This window comes from Bactrocera neohumeralis, chromosome 4 (genome assembly GCF_024586455.1).
Source record: "Bactrocera neohumeralis isolate Rockhampton chromosome 4, APGP_CSIRO_Bneo_wtdbg2-racon-allhic-juicebox.fasta_v2, whole genome shotgun sequence".
Classification (NCBI taxonomy): Eukaryota; Metazoa; Arthropoda; class Insecta; order Diptera; family Tephritidae; genus Bactrocera; species Bactrocera neohumeralis.
In genome coordinates this window covers 35,171,034-35,188,842 of record NC_065921.1, presented here as the reverse complement: position 1 = coordinate 35,188,842, position 17,809 = coordinate 35,171,034, and the positions used below count along the sequence as shown (strand labels likewise).

The following is a 17,809-nucleotide window of genomic DNA, read 5'->3' as shown; positions in this document are numbered from 1 at the left end:
GGACCAAGTGGAGAAGGACCTGGCTTCGCTTGGAATATCCAATTGGCGCTACGTAGCGAAAAGAAGAAACGACTGGAAGACCCAAATCAGTCTCTCACATGGCGTTCTCAAGGGTTGGGCATCTCTGTGAAGTCGTTGTGCCAAATTTTGCGAAAAGATCTTGTCTTTCATCCTTACAAGATCAAATTGTCGCAAGAACTGAACCAGCTTGGCCACCAGAATCGTTCTATGTTCGTGAATTGGGCTGAGCAACAACTTGAAAATGATCCGGATTTTCATCGAAAAATCATCTTCAGCAATGAGGCTCATTTCTGGCTGAATGGCTTCGTCAATAAGCAAAATATGCGTTATTGGTCAAGCAGCAATTACAACGTACTCCATGAGTGATCATTGCATCCTGAAAAAAGTACGGTTTGTTGGGGTTTATGAGCCGGCGGCGTCATTAGGTCGTACTTCTTCCGTGATGATTAAGACCGGCATGTTACTATAAATGGGAATCGTTACCGCTCAATGATAACCGAATATTTTTGGGCCGGATTGGATGATATGGAATGGACAATATGTGGGTCCAACAGAACGACGCCACAAGCCACACAGCGAATGTCACAATCGATTTAATGGAAACCAAATTTGGTGAACGTGTTACCTCACGAAATGGCCCAGTCAATTGGCCGCCTCGGTCGTGCGATTTGACGCAGTTAGACTATTTTTTGTGGGCTACGTCAAATCTATGGTCTATGCCAACACGCCAGCAAGTAGAACATTGGGTTCATCGTCTGGATTTCTGCAAACGTTGTGGCCATATAAAAGAAATCTAGTTGCAAACATAATGGCATCAACTGAACATTCACACGAATAAAGAATTTCATTGATATCCGTAACTGTTTTTGTTTAAATAAAAAAAAGTTAACTTCGGCTGCACCGAAGCTAATATACCCTTCACAGGTGCATTTCTTTTAGTAACTACATACATACATACATATGTATGTTCAGTTTGTGTGGAAGCTATACATTGTTGCCTTAGAAAATAATCTATACCAAATTTCGTGAATATATCTTGTCAAATGCAAAAGTTTTCCATACAAGTACTTGATCCCGATCGTTCAGTTTGTATGGCAGCTATATGTTATAGTGGTCCGATATCGGCAGTTCCGACAAATGACCAGCTTCTTAAAGAGAAAATGACGTTTACAAAATTTCAAAACGATATCTTAATAACTGAGGGACTAGTTCGTATATATACAGACGGACGGACGGACAGACAGACAGACAGACAGACATGGCTAAATCGACTCAGCTCAATATACTGATCATTTATATATATATACTTTATAGGGTCCCCGACGCTTCCTCTGGGTGTTACAAACTTCGTGACAAACTTAATTAACCCTGTTCATCTAAGAGATGTGGCTCTTTTGACATTGATAATTCAGCTGGTACGGCTGACATGATAGCTTTTGTGAATTGTTAGAAGTTGAGTCGAACAAAGCCTATGGTACTTAGAACAAAAACATCAATATAGAGGAACTAGCGGCAAAACGTGGTGGTCACGAAGACTTCTATTGGATCGGCAACAAATCATTAAGTATTTAGAAAGCAACGCCAGAGAAATTCTTATTTCTAATATTGAATTAAATGCACACAAAACACTCTCAAATTACATACTTATGTAAGTGAGATGAAAAATTGCGAAAGAAGGGAGCCAATGTAAATACCCTAAGTGGATATGTAAATCTGTCAACCAAGTCCACCAAACAACTGACAAAAAACTAAAAGTTGTGCCAAAAATAAAAACTTTTGGCTAAACAAGAACTCAAACCAGTTACAACAAAAACTCCAAACATTAATCAGTCAACCTTATGCTCATCAAGCCAAACTCCACCAACCAGTCACCACTGAAAGCATCGTGCCATCGTGTGGCAGTTAAGCACATTCCTTGAATCCTTGGGCATAAGCGCGTGCCAACAACAAAAAAGTCACGAGTTTCCCATAAAATCTGTTTAATGTCAACACACCGTTTAAAAGTGACAACTTGTCAGCGCAGTTGATGTCTTCTTTTAGCTGTGTCACGTGTACGCGACTTAAGTTTTTCGCAGAATTGAAAACGATTGATATCTTTTTCATCGTGTTCGTAGTGACACGAGCGAAATGTGTTTCGTTAACTTGTAGTTGTTTTACAACTGTCACTTTTGCTCTTTTCTCTCAATTGTTTTTATTTTTGTATGCCATGCAGCCGTGTCCTTTTGTTGTTGCCGTTGCGGTTTGACAGTGGTTTAACTGTCAGAATATACTTAGATCAAGTGCTGAGGAATGACAGTTTAAGTAAATAGTAACGTTACGCTCAAATGTCACAAACGATAATATTCCTGCACACATACAAAACTCAAGAGTTTGAGGAAACATATTAAAATATATGCAGTTCTGCTAAGATTCCACGTGTGGTCCTATTAGCCAATAATTTAACTTTCTCAAAAATGAAGTAGTTTCGAAATTTCTATTCAATGTTTGAGAGAGAAAACAAAATTCATCTTTCAATAAGGGGGTTCAAAGCCATGACGGATATCATACCGGACTACCTGAGCGGTCGACAATCATCCGTACTATTTCGAGGAGAAACATCTAAACTGAGAAGAATTAAACATTGGGTTCCGCAGAGTGGTGTCCTTTACCCGCTACTGTTTAACTTCTACATCTCGAAACTCCCACAGCCACCAGAGGTGGTTTACATAACCTCGTATGCTGATCGTTGCTCGATATTGGCGTCGGGCATTGGAATCGATGGCATGTGTTCAAAAGTAAACAGCTATCTCTCCGACCTTTCTCGTTTCCTCTTTTCACGGAACCTAACACTTTCCCCCACCAAATACACAGCGACCATATTTACGAACTGGACGAAGGAGAATAGACTCTAGCTTAATATTGCAGACGATGGCGTCAAGATTCCGACTATCAATAATCCTAAGATTTTAGGTGTAACATTTGACAGTATATGCCTTTACTTCTCATACGACCGCGATTATCGCCAAGGTACAGAGCCGCAACAAAATCCTCAAGTCGCTAGCCGGCAGCACATGGGGAAAAGACAAAGAAACGTTGTTGGCAACTTACAAGGCAATCGGTCGGTCCTCAATTATGCTGCACCAATATGGTAACCTGGATGCAGTGGTACGCAGATGAAGAAACTTCAGACCTGTATTCCGGACCACGACAGGATGCCTCTTGATGTCTCCCATCGAACACCTAAATAGTGTGACGCTAATGCTCCTAGTTAAGGAACATAAAGAATTTTTCTCCAAGCAGTTCCTGCTAGGCTGTTTTCGTAAAAATTACCCCTGCAGTCACCTGCTTGGAGCGGAACTAGAAACATCAAGAGGTCTTTCCGAAACTACGTCGATGTCATCGAACAGTACGCCGACCGGACTTCGGACGCAACTAACTTCCGACAGGTACTGACCGCCATTCACAGTGGAGCTATCAACACCTTCACCGATTCCCTTCCAGTGAATGGCGTTTTTGGAGTCAAATCACCACCCATTGCAGACGAAGAGTTCGAGCTGCCGCGAGAAACGCGAGTGACCCTTGCGCAGCTTCGTTCTGTATACTGTAGCAGGTTAAACTCCTATATGTCCAGAATAGACCCCGACATATCCAATATATGTCCTGCATCTAATGAGTTTCCGCATGATACTGGACACCTTTTTGCATGCCCCGCCAACCCTACTCATCTAACACCCATTTCCCTTTGGTCCGACCCATTCGAAGCAGCACGTTTCCTGGGCTTCCCGCCAGATGACGTCGACAACAACCTAGACAACCCTTATCACCTTAACGGGGACTGATACCAGTTAAAACAACAACGACATTATCATACCCTGAACAGAGTATATGTATTAAGTTTGCTAAGGAGTTTGCAACACCCTGAAGGAGTTTTCCGAGAATCTATCAAGCATATATAAATGATCAGCGTGACAAGGTGAGTTGATTTAGCTATGTTCATCGGTCTGACCGTCTATCCGTCTCTACATAGGCGAACTAGTACCTCAGCTTTTGAGATGTTGATCTAAAATTTGGCACACATCTTCCCAAGAGACTACCCATTAGTCGGACATGCCGATATCAGATCACTATAGCATACAGCTGCCATATAAACTGACCGCTCAAACTTAGGTAATTGTATGGAAAACTTTTTAATTTTTCTAGATATCTTCACGGAATTTGGAATATATTAATAAAACAACGCTACAATAGCCGAATAAATTATCAATTTCATGCAGAAAAAACTACGGTTTGGTGTTGTTTGTGGGTTGACGGAATCAGCGGTCTATATTTCTTCAAAAATGATGTCGGTGGGAACGTAACCGTCAATGGCGGCCGTTATCGCGCCATGATAACCGACTATTTGATGCCTGAAATTGAAGCTCGTATCTCGGCGACATTTGGTTCCAACAAGTCGGCGCCACTTCCCACACATCACTTCAATCAATAGACTTATTGAGAAACACTTCGGTGAGAAGATAATTTCACGTTTCCACTCGGTCGATTGGCCACCAAGATCGTATGATATCACACCGTTAGATTTTTTCCTGTGGGGATATGTAAGCTCTGAAGTTAATGCGAACAATCCTGCCTCGATTAGGTCTTGGAGCAAAACATCACGCCTGTCATTCGCCAGTTGGACTCAACGTATAGACCATATGATGTAGTCTGTGTTTTTTCTTCAAAAAAGTTGGGAATCTCGAAATGGATCATCCTTTATAAGAATGGAACCTTCATCACTTCGAAAACCCCTGCTTCAAAGACCAACCAATCGCTTCCTCCGAGATTGTGAGATGATCAATATAAAATAGCGCTAAATTTGTTATAAATCTTTTCGTTAAGTAACAAAGTATAAATAATCGAAAATTTCGGATGATTCCGGTTCATTTTTTCTTTTTATTTACAATACCAAATTCAAGAGGAAAGTTTGAGTTTATGCTAATTAATAAATGTATAAATCTGGAGAATAATCTAGATCTGGATGGTACGCAAATTGTGTATTATTAACTTTTTTAAACTGTAAACTAATTGACCTTAGCATGGAGTAATAAAACCCTGTGTTACCCAACAGATTGCCATATAAATGCACATACTCTTCAAAATTAAAAGCGGTACTCACAGAATTGCTCTTAAGGTCTCAACATCTACTTGTATATTACATTATACCAAACGCGATTCGAATGTTTTTTTATGACTACAACCGCTACTTGATGTCGCTACCCTTCCATATATTTTATTTTATTTTTTTTTGTTTTGCATTTTTTATGCAAAATTTATGTACATTCAAATCAATGTAAATAAAACTGACCTCATTTGTATTCCACCGATGTCGCTGTGACGGGAAACTGTCAGCTCTTGGCAAGCTCTCCAAATTGTCTGGAAGTTTGATAGGTTCGCCATCTGTAAAGGAAATTAAAGTGAACGAAATGGAATGAGTTATTTGCGCTCAAAATGCAACGTTGTCAAATGACAGAGGGCCATAGGGCCATAGACAAAATCAAACAGTAAACAAGAACTATAAAGAAAAACAGCAAAACAAACAACAAGCATTCACCCGAATTTGCAATAAAAAATCAATTTATTCCATACGAAATGTTTGCATTAAGACACACTTAGGGGCGCAACGAAGCAACGAACGCTGGCCGAACGTGAGGCACTCGCTTGGAAAATGCGCACATTAATGGCGCTGGACGCAGATTATTTCAATTTAACTATCGCTCAGCATTATTCCGGAGCGGGTTCCGAGGACGCTTGAAATGCAAAACAAATGCTAAATAAATGACGACGAAGCATCGTTATGATTCTTTCTTCATGAGATTTGCACAATGATTTCAGTACATATTGCTCCCAAGAAGAAAGAGCAAAGCGCTTCACTAACTTAACACTGATCTCCCAAAATGCCCGCCGTAAGTCATAAGTCAGGTGTAAATATTATGCATACGTGAGTATATTAAATTTGATTTATTGCTTGGAATATTAACTTTCACTTTGCATTGAAACACACAGATACACAGATACACGCAAACATTAATATGCCATATGGCCGTTTCATTTATCATAAGTATTTGGCCGGGACATAAACGGAGTCCACACACTCACTTATCCAATACGAGTACCAAGAGGTGTGCAGAGGTATATTTTGTCTAAGAAAATAATATGGACCAAGAAATGAGTGTTGCGATTAAGAGTGTAATTAGTCCACAAGTAACATAAACCTTTTAAATTCTTGTGTTAAGTTAAGTAAACTGGCAGCGATAAGATTGCCGCTTGACTTATTTTTATTTATTGTCATAATGCCCGAAAAATATGTATATTATTAAATTTATATGAATTAACTTTAATTCTTTGAATAAAATATTAATTTATTTTTTTAATATTTTTTCGCATAAATTATTTTAAAAAAATAACAATGAATCGAAAATCATATGTTTTTCACATCTTAAATCTTGCAGAAATATAAAAAGCTATTATACTACTGTGGGCAAAAAATATGTAGTAAGACTACTTAATTTAAATTTCGCTCGAAAACCCATTTCAGAATGTTGAAGAAGGCCTTCGTTGATAATTGCTTGTCGCGAGCAAGTGCTTTCGATTGATACAAATTATTAAAAGAAGGTGGAGAATGCGTTGACGACGAACCATGTCCAGGACGGCCATCAACACGTCAATAAAATAAAGAAATTGGTGCTTGAGAATCGAGAGATCTTACCAGCAGCATTGGAATATCGGAAGGATCAGCGAAAACCATTTTAAAAGATCAAAGGTCTAAGAAAGGTGAAAACCCGATTAGTTCAAAAATCACTCAATTTATTCGAAAAACAGCTGTGAGTTATTGTAAAACATTAACTATGAAAAAATGCTTTCCGATTACCAGGACGGCATGAAACGTATTACTAATGTGGAGGCTTCCGAATTCCTGTCAACTGTCAACAAGGAATACTATTTGAGTGTTATGCGTCGTTTGCGCGAAGCTATTCGTAATAAGTAAGGAAGGGCTAAGAATCAAAGCCAGGGATATACTTCAAGGTATAAAACCAATCATATAGAGTAAAGTCAGCCGGATGTTCGAAAATCCTGATATTAGTTATATAGCGGCTAGGCCAAGTTTTCGCTCAAATTTATTATTTTAGGCATAAAGATACACCGTTATGAATAAAACACAATCCCTTATTTGCCTGAGATAACTCACATATTGGCCGATATGTAAGGTACAAAGTCACCAGGAAGTTCGAAAATCTTTACATTAAGTATACGGGGGCTAAAAGATGTATTGGTTCAATTCAACCCATTTTTGGCATACAGACATACCATTATAAAAGAAGGATTATCCTCATTTGAACAAAGTGGAATTTAAAATTATGCTATATGGGAAGTAGGCGTGGTTGTTTTCCGATTTCGTCTATTTTCACAATGTGATTTAAGACATCGGTTGGTCGGTTCCCGAGATATGCGATTTCACCAAAAAGTGGGCGGTGCCACGCCCATGTCCAGTTCTTCCAACACCTCCCATAAAACTCTCTCATATCATCTCGTTGATAAAATTTATTGTCTCTGGATTATTTAGTTATTGATTTGTTGCGCTTTTAGTAGTTTTTAAAAGTACCGTTATATGGGGAGTGAATGGGATTATCATCCGATTTAATCCATTTTCACACTCTTCTTATAAAATTTATTATTTATGCCCACTTTAAAAAAAAATGTCTTATTCTTATTTATATGGATATGGAATGGTGGGCGGGGCAGTGATTCGATTACGCCCATCTACGAACTCGATTTTTTTTTTGCTAAGGAACCCGTATACCAAGTTTCATTGAGATATCTCAAGTTACAGCTAGCACGGACGGATGGACAGACAGACAGCACAAAAAGGAGTTGCCTCTTTGCCACGATGTCTGAATTTGGTATTCCCGCAAAACTAATATGGCTATGTAAGCTGACGTTGAGCAACACCAAAAGCTCTGTCAGGATCGGGAAGGACCTCTCCAAGCCGTTCGATACCAAACGAGGTTTCAGACAAGGCGAACAATCTGCTCTTGGAGAAAAAAATTTGAGCTGCAGAACTAAACCGAGAAGGTTCTTCTATAAAAGTAGATCATTTGGTCATAACTATCTTGGAACCAGTATTAGCACCAACAACAATGTCAGCCTCGAAATCTAACACAAAATTATTCTTGCAAACAGATACTACTTCGGACTGAGTAGGCACTTAAGAAGTAAAGCCTCTCTCCATGAACAAAGACCGAACTCTACAAGTCACTCATCATCACCGTCCGGCTATAAGGTGTAGAGGCATGGACGATTACAATATTTGATGAGTCGACGTTACGAGCTTTCGAGGGAAAGGTTCTGCGAAACATTTATGGTCCTCTGCGCGTTGGCCACGGCGAATATCGCATTCGATAGAACGGTGAGCTGTATGAGATATACGACTACATTGTCATAGTTCAGCGAATTAAAAGGCAGGGGCTGCGCTGGCTAGGTCAAGTCATCCGATTGGACGAAAACACTCCAGCTCTGACAGTATTCGACGCAGTACCCGCCGGAGGAAGCAGTGGAAAAGAAAGACCTCCACTCCGTTGGAAGGACCAGGTGGAGAAGGACCTGACTTCGCTTGGAATCTCCAACTGACGCCACCTTGCGAAAAGAAGAAACGACTGGCATAAAAACTACCCTACCATGCCTCTCACTGTCGATGTGTTTGGCTTGCTGTTGTCCTGATGGAACAAAATTCCTGTCCTATTAGCCAAGCTGACACATTCTGGACTATTGCTTACTTTAAACGGTACAATTGTTGACAGTACAGGCCTGAATTAAATGTTTGGCCATAAGGGAGCAGCTCATAGTAAATGATTCTTTCCCAATCTCACCAGCACACAGTAAACAGGCTTTCTTGAACCAGCTTGGCCACCGTTTGCGCCGGCTAACCGCGATTTGATCAGTACCGTTTTCGCTTCATCTTGTCTTAACTGGCCGACTTTTGAACACCAGTCGCAATCCTTTTCAGAAATGGATCGATTTTGCAACGATTAGCAGGTAGAAATTCGACTCATGGGGTTTAATTTTTTTTAATTTTTTTTTATTACAAACATTTTTAAAACTTTAACAAAGACTATTCATATTTTCAGTCGCTTTGCTTGTGTTTTCCCTTGATCGAAGTAAAACTATAAAATATGCCGTACTTTCTCTTTTATAGACAGATGAACATCTTTGAGGCGCTTTCAAACAATATTCCGGCAAGTATAGTTTAGGCAGTTTTAGTATAAAAACCTGTCTTTCTAACGCTTCTAAGCCATCTATTCGAAAAATAATGAATTTCTTTTTACTAGTCTTAATGTCTTCAATCCCTAATAGAGTGAATCCGATGCCTAGGAATATTATAACGTGAACATACAAATGTACTACTTTTACATATCTTAATATATGTGACCTGGTCTACGAAAAGGGAGCTAACGTGCGAAAACTAGTTTTCTGGGAAACAGCTGTTAAAAATAAACAACTCGTTTCGTCAGGTTCTCGTTATCTCATTAATTTTTCTCCTTTCCAGAGGCTTCAAGGACGTCCAGTAAGTATTGTTTTTGGTCGGAATATTATTATAGTTCATCGTGTAAGTTGCTAGTGTGGAACATTTAAAAAAGTAACACTGAAGAAGTGACGTTTACTCTAATACCGCGCAGCTGCTGTTGTCTTGTTTTCATTCGTCTCTCTTTCCTGATGTTCTGTTATCACATTTGTGTAAGTGTTTCTGTTGATTATCGTCTTCGCATTTCGCATGAAATGAAACAAGAGTGTTGATGAGTAGTTCAGTGCCATATACGGACAATATTTCCATGAAAAGGATGATGAAAACAATGAAGAGAGCGATTATGATGAATACGAAGTATGTGTATCTCAGAAAAAGAAAAATACATAAACTACTCAGCATTATTATTTTTGGCCCATAATACGTTTTTCTAGTGTATAATCATGTCTTTATAGCTTATAATTCAATGTATTTTGTTCATTACAAAAAAAATATATTTTTTCGTATTTTTACTCTTCTTTACATTTTTAGGGAACTTTCAAACAAGTTATGACTTTTTGGATTCTATCACGTGAAAAAGCATCTCATCTTCCATCAGAATCAACTAAAAAGTGAAAATTGATTTTTTGACACCTAAGCCCCCTTCCCGTAGACCAGGTCACATATATAAATCTTCTGACCGAGTGTTTGTAATTGAACTGCTCCTAAACGGCTGGACCGATTTTGATGAAATTTTTTGTTTGTGTTTAAAAAGATTCGAGGATGGTTTAGATTTACAATTTGGTCCACTGGAAAATGTTTTTTTAAATTAATTTTTCATTTGTAATTAATTGCTAGTACATATATATATTTATTCAGTTTTTTATAAAAGCATTGGACACAGAGCAAAATTCAATTCTCACTACAATTTATTAAATATGATTCTAAAACATCTCAAAAACTGTTTTTGTTATAAAAATTCTTTTGTGTCACTACTCTTAGCACATTTTTTGATTAGAAAACAAACGAGACAAAAAATTAGTTACATAAGTCGCTGCCATCGCTAAGTAAGTATAAGAGTAGTTTGCAATTAGATTTCATTATTGACAATTATTATGCATATGTGAACTACAACTTCTTCCGTTATTTATTGCCTTAAAGTAACAACAAATACTATTTGTATCTAAAAATGGGTTTCGCATTAATTCTAGAGCAATAAAATGCTACCATCAGCCCTAAATAGCCTTCAGCGTCACACCAAAACCATAATCATTTACAATTTTACGAGTTCTGCTGCGAGTTAACAACTTTTGCAGCACAAAGAACCAAATACCAACCGATGAATAATTACTTCTTGCACTTAGTGCAGCCCCTTCCGCCACGCTTTCCACTTTACAACTCAGCTATACGTAGTACAACAACACACCAAAGCGAACAGCAAAGTTTATTAAAATGTCAAACAACAAAAATAATAATCATTTATATAGAAATTAAGGCTCGTAGGTAGTAGGTAGGCAGCCAAGACTTGCAAGTTGTCACTAACTTGTGGCCAAGTGTAATTTAGTGGCAACTACTTATCGCAGCACGGTCACAGCGAAGACAACAAAGCCACCACTGTAGCGCGAGTCAAGTCTTCGAATGCGATTTTTATGTATTTTTCTTTGCTGTCATTGTTGTTGTTGTTACGCTGATGGCTCCTTAGTCAAACTAATATATCAAATCAATTTTTATGGTTGGCATTCATTGCGTTCTGTCCACACGCAGCGCGCTTTGGCCGAGGAGGCGAAGGACGCAGGGACGAGCGGGTGCGGAGGAATGTATGAGAAAAAGGATAAATTTCAAAAACTGCACTTAAACTAAAAAATGAAATTTATTTGCTTGCATAAACGCAGCCAGTACACACTTATGTAAGTATGTCTGTAGGTATGTCTCATTGATGCCAAATTAATGTGCATAGTTGTTGGTGTAACGCTCAGACGTGCGCCACAAACGATTTCAATAAACAAGCAACCACCAAAGAAGCGTCGATAATCACCGCCAAGCAGCCAAGCAGGCAGGGCGTATACGTGATTTTTATTACCCAACACGGCAGACCAACAACAACTACAAATGCGAGTGCGTGCCCTCGCTCCTTCCACCGCCACCACTTGCCCCCACATTTGTGCGGTTGTCAGTGTGTTGCTGCTTGTAAATAACTTCGTTTATTGTGGCAATGTGGTATTTATGAAGTTTTCCCCATAAAAAACTGCCTGCCAACAGCAACAACAATAACAGTAACAGCAACACAATAATACAAATTGCCAACAACTTTTCACAACGGCAATAATAGTTGCCGGTCGGCTTTTTATTTTATTACACGACTAATTTGTCATTTCCTCCAAAGGACCGAAGCGCTCACAAACGGGTGGGGGGTAAGCGATTGAGGGCATGCGGTTGGTGGTGTTAACACACCTCCGATTTGCGTTTGGTTAAATTGAAAGGACGCGGACTTGTCATTTGTAGCGTCGTAAAACAAATAGAAGTCGAGATTTTTATATAAACAAATGTACCGTTATGCGTAACGCATACACCAATTGCCGCTTTGACATCTCTGACAGCAGGTAAGCGTTTTAAATGCTTAATGAAGTGCCACTCCGCTACCCATTTTTTGCTTTGGCTTGCTGACACTCGGCGCTCGTGTTCGCGAAACAATGAGGCAACATGACAAAACAGTCTCCGACTCATTGTTGCTGTTGCCAAACAATTTCGCTTTGAATGAGAGAACTTTTAACTTTTTAACTGGTGCTAAATATTTCATCAGCAATTGTGGTTTCTTTGTTTTACTTCAATTTTTTCGGTAGTTTGAACAGACTTCGTGCGATAAAAACGAATTAAAAACCCAGTGAGAAATTAGTTGATAACTGAAAAATCTCAAATTAATGATGACAACTTAATTCTATTTAATTTAAGACAGGAAAAAAAAATAATTCATAATATTACTTTACTGTCAACCAAAAATATGTTTCGAAACCCTGAGCCGATGGATTGCCGGCCGAGCTAATCAAATACGGCGGCGAAGAACTCATAAGGAGTATGCGTCAGCTTCCACAACTGACCAGATATTCACCATGCGACAAATCTTGGAAAACAAACATGAGAAAGAGTAACGACACACACCACCTGTTCGTCGATTTCAAAGTTGATTTCGACAGAACGAAAAAAGCTGCCTTTTTGCCGCTATGTCTGAATTTGGTATCCCCGCAAAACTTATACGGCTGTGTAAACTGACATTGAGCAACACGAAAAGCTCGTTAGGATCGGGAAGGACCTCTCCGAGCCGTTCGATACTAAGCGAGGTTTCAGACAAGACGACTCCCTATCGTGCGACTTCTCAATATACTCCTGGAGAAAATAATTCGAGCTGCAGATCTGAATAGACAATTACAATCTTCGATAAGAGTGTATAGCTGCTGGCGTACGCAGATGATATTGATATCATTGGACTTAACAACCGCACCGTTAGTTCTGCTTTCTTCAGACTGGATAAGGAAGCGAGGCAAATGGGTCTGGTAGTGAACGAGTGCAAGACGAAATATCCCCTGCCAGTATTGACAGTCATAACTTCGAAGTCGTAGATAATTTCATCTATCTTGAAATCAGTATTAACACCAACAACAATGTCAGTCAATCTAACGCAGAATTATTCTTGCCAACAGGTACTACTTCGGACTGAGTAGGCAATTGAGAAGTAAAGTCCTCTCTCGACAAACTCTACAAGTCACTTATCATCCCCGTCCGGGTATAAGATGCAGAGGCATGGACGAATACAACATCTGATGAGTCGTTACAAGTTTTCGAGGAAAAGGTTCTGCGAAAAATTTATGGTACTTTCCGCATTGGCAATGGTTAGTACCGCATGCGACGGAGCGATGCGCTGTGTGTGATATACGACGACATTGACATAGTTCAGAGAATTAGGGCTACGCTGGCTAGGTCATGTCGTCCGAATGGACGAAAACAAACAAGCTTTGAGAGTTTTCGATTCAATACCCGCCGGAGTAAGCAAAGAAAGAGGAAATCCTCCACCCCGTTGGAAAGACCAGGTGAAGAAGGACCTGGTTTCTCCAATTGGTGCTAAACAGAAAAAAGAAGAACGACTGGCACGGTGTCGTAAACTCGGCTGTAACCCCGTAAGCGGCATCTACGCGATTAAACAAGAAAAAATTTAAATTTCGCCTGAACCCTAAGCCCTTTCTTACTTATTAACGAGCCCCTTCATGTCCAATATATTTTTTGCATATACAGCATGCATATCTATTAACAGAAGTTTGTGCAAACTATAAGTTTAGGCGAAACATCGCCGCGTATTTCCTACAGGGCGTGTCAACGAAGCGCAGTACTTCGCGTGAACTTCAGTCCAAAAAACGACTCACCTCAGCAACAGCTCAAGCAAAAAGTAAACAAAGTGCGAATACACGCGTCAACGTCGCTGACTGTCAATGGATAACGAAGTACTTTATTATTTCACAACTTAATATTGCAACTGTCTGCCAGGAGGAGCAACGCCAGCAGAGACGACGACTGTGTTGCAGAGATTTGGTTTTTTATTAAACGCCACTGAAGGCGCACAGCTTCAGGCAGCGAAATGTGAGAGTACAAAGTCAGCGGGCCAGAAATGCCAGAATGCTAGGATCTGCTTCCACACATTTATACGGCGGTTTTACGCCTTAGCTCTTCATTTTTTATACGTATACAAGTATGTACATATGTATGTGTAACTTCACCACACTGCCTCACCCGCTTTTGCCAATTCACGCATTTTTTTCTGTTTTTTGTTGAATAAGTGGTAATTTGACCATGTTAATTGTGATAAATGTGCAGCACCAAAAAAACAAGACACAAGAAATTAACGGGAATGGTGAAAACCACAGAACAACGTAAAGAAGCTACATGACAAAATAGTCGAAATCTCATAACTCCGGTTTAAAGTCATCCCTGTGGACACGAACATGAGCGCACATACACAACACAAACGCTGCTTGCTAACCCGAGTGCGAGGCGAGCAAAAAACCCAAATGAACTATGAGTTGTGAGTTAAGCAGCAAGTGCCGTTAGCCCAGCTCCCGAGTTCGCCCGTCATAACTTTCGGACACGCAGCAAACATTTTTTAACGGCCAGCAGTTTGCCACTCGCAACATCACTTTAAATGCCACACACAATTTGTAAAAATGAGCTAATAAATTTGAATGCGAATTACTTGTACGAATACCGTGGACTCGGGCTCACAGCCACGTACGCCGGCGGACCGCGTGGAGTTGGCTGCACTTGTTTAAATCTTGATGTACTGCGACCACAATTGTATTAACAATAGCAAGCGGTGTTGGGCGTGGCCGAAATGACTCTCGGCAACGCAACAAACCGGAAACACCATAAAGTAAATCTTTTTATTTAAAGTTTTAAAACATAAAATTCGCACAAAAGGCAGCGAGTGTGAAATTACTTTGAACTACTTCGCGCGCCGACCTGCTAGTTGACAATTAAACAGTGCCGTTAAACTGTCTACAGCGCCCGAAACTATGCAACAATATTTTACACCACAATCAAATCGTGCAACTACTGGGAAAAAAAATAAATAACGGCACTTAGTTGGAAAGCAGACTTAAAGAAATAATGGGTTGTCAAAAAAGTCTTGCGGTATTTTTATTTAATTTTTTTTTTTATTGAAATTGAAATGAATTTTTGATGACTCATGCCCAGCTCTTGACCGATGCTACGGCTGCTACTACGCCGGTCTCTTTCGACCAATTCAGCGATTCTATCGCAATTTTCGACGACAGGCCTTCCGGAGCGTGGCGCATCTTCGACCAATCTACACCAGAACGAAAACGTTGGAAACTGTATCGGGACCATAAACTGCACAAATTTTATTGGCGGCTTGAGATGCATTTTTGCCTTTATCGTAGTAGTACTGTAAAATATGCCGTATTTTCTCTTTATTTTGATCCATGTTTGCGACGCTATAACTCACGAAACGACAATCAATCACGTGTTAGCGCGTTAAATGAGCTTTCCAAAACGGTATCGCATGACCCGATGCGACGAATAAAAAGACTTTTTTGACAACCTATTATTTAAATTTAAAGAGCTTAACACAATAATATACAGTTTGAAATTAAGAAAAAAATTAAATAAATTAATAATTCAAAACAAAAAATTAAATATCTTAAAATAAAAAAGACAAAATTACAAATTTCTAGTCTAGAAGTATAAATACAGAATAACAAAGAAATCTTAATATTTTTTCAAAATAAAAACTAAAGTTTATCCTAAACATTTTGTTTTATTTTTTGCTGCCCTATTATCGAAGTAAGTCCACCGGTCAAATCCGAACTTAAGACTTTAAACACGTTTTTCTCCAAACTACTCTTCGTTGCGTTCATGCTATCCCGGAATCAAATCAGTTAGTTTACTTGAAAATTAGCAAGAACACTCATTAAATATCTCTTTATGTTCAAATAAAAACTTAACATTAAAACAAAATGCGAAAATTAAAAGTTAGTAAATTGTTGATCATGATTTTTTGTCACACTTAATTTCATATTTTACGCAAAATTTTAAACAAAATCTTGGATCCATTTCTATCAACAAACGATAACGCCAAGGTCACCACAACGCACCTAACCTTAGCAGCTACTATAACATTTTTTCGTGGATCAATAAGTCCCGGGACTGAGGCATAGATGGCGTTGCCAACAAAAGTGCCGTATGATTTTTCATAAGTACCAACCTTCAAAAGATACCTGTCAAATTTAAGTGACGCTAATCTTAATATTCTCAAACACAAAAAAACACAGTGCAAGCTCAGCAATGGCTTGAAAAGTGCTACGGGAAATCTACTCCATCAAAAACAACAATTTATCGGTGGTATGCTGACTTTAAACGTGGTCGTACAGACACCGAAGATGCTGAACGCTCTGGCCGGCCAAATGAGGCAATCACACCGGAAACCATCAAAAAAGTCCACCAAATCGTTTTTGAAAACCGTAAATTGAAATTGCGTGAAATAGCTGACACCTTAAAGATATCATACGGCAGTGTGTACACTATTTTGCATGAACATTTGTCTATGAGGAAGCTGTTGTCAAAGTGGGTGTCGCGTTTGCTCACGGTGGATCAATGCGCCGTGTCACAAGTCGCTCGCTAAAATGGCGAAATTGCATGAATTCGGCTTGGAATTGCTTCCGCACCCACCATATTCACTGGATCTGGCCCCCAGGGACTACTACCTGTTTGCAGACCTCAAAAAAATGCTCCAAGGAAAGAGATTCAACTCCAACGAGAAAGTCATCGCCGAAACTAACGCTTATTTCGAGGCCAAAGATAAATCGTTCTATAAGAAAGGTATTGAAATGTTAGAGAAGCGCTGGACTGATTGTGTTGCTCTTGAAGGAGACTATGTTGATGAATAAAGTCGAGTTTTGCCAAAAAAAATGTGTTTTTCTTATTTAGTCTCGGGACTTATTGATCCACGTGTTATACAGACAAAGTAAGCAAAAAATACAGCATAAAATTTTAGTACTCCACGGGCATGTATGTATATATACAACATAGTAAATAGTAAATTGATGTAAATTGACATCTTCAGATATTCGAAATTTTCAAATTCTTAACGACCTGAGTTGATTTATATATGCGAGCCTGTGCCTCAGTTTATGAGAGTCCTTAATTTCATCCGAAAATTCTGCTCATTTGGCACTCGAGATTGGCACTTAGCATAAAGCTGTCATCCAAATTGAATTATCAAAAAATTCTTGTATGGAAAATTATTTTATTTAAGGATATACAAGGTGCGTTCCAAAGTAAACAGGACTTTAAAAAAACAGAACAAATGGTTTTTTCGGCAAAATCAATTTGTTTTATTCAAAATAGTCTCCTTCTGCTTCAATACAGCTTTTTCGTAAGCCCAAATGTTCGGTCAAAATGCGATAAATCAATGTTTTGGAGATGTTCAATTCCATTTCCATGAATTTCAATGATAATTTCGGCTGATTTTTCACGATATCGCGCACAGTTTCGATGGATTTCCGGTGATCACCGATTTTGATTGGCCCACATGTTGATCGTCATTTATGTCCTCAGGACCACTTTGAAAACGTTGAAATCACTCGTGCACTCTGCTACTGGATAGGCAATCATCGCCATAAATTTGTTTCATCAATTGAAACGTTTCGATAAAAGTTTTACCAATTTTAAAACTAATTTAATGTTGGCTCTTTGTTCGAAGCTCATTTTCGC

The 17,809-nt window shown here is 39.0% G+C and overlaps 1 protein-coding gene across 6 annotated transcripts in view; it reads right to left on the bottom strand.

Moving 5' to 3' along the window:
• The window catches only part of LOC126757601 (uncharacterized), a 135,920-nt gene that overhangs the window by 35,477 nt on the left and 82,634 nt on the right, over window positions 1–17,809 (bottom strand). For all 6 annotated transcript variants that reach the window (XM_050471618.1, XM_050471621.1, XM_050471622.1 and 3 more), the window contains one exon: window positions 5,345–5,436. In XM_050471618.1, coding sequence (XP_050327575.1) covers window positions 5,345–5,436 — 92 coding nt within the window. The remainder of the gene's footprint in view (window positions 1–5,344; window positions 5,437–17,809) is intronic.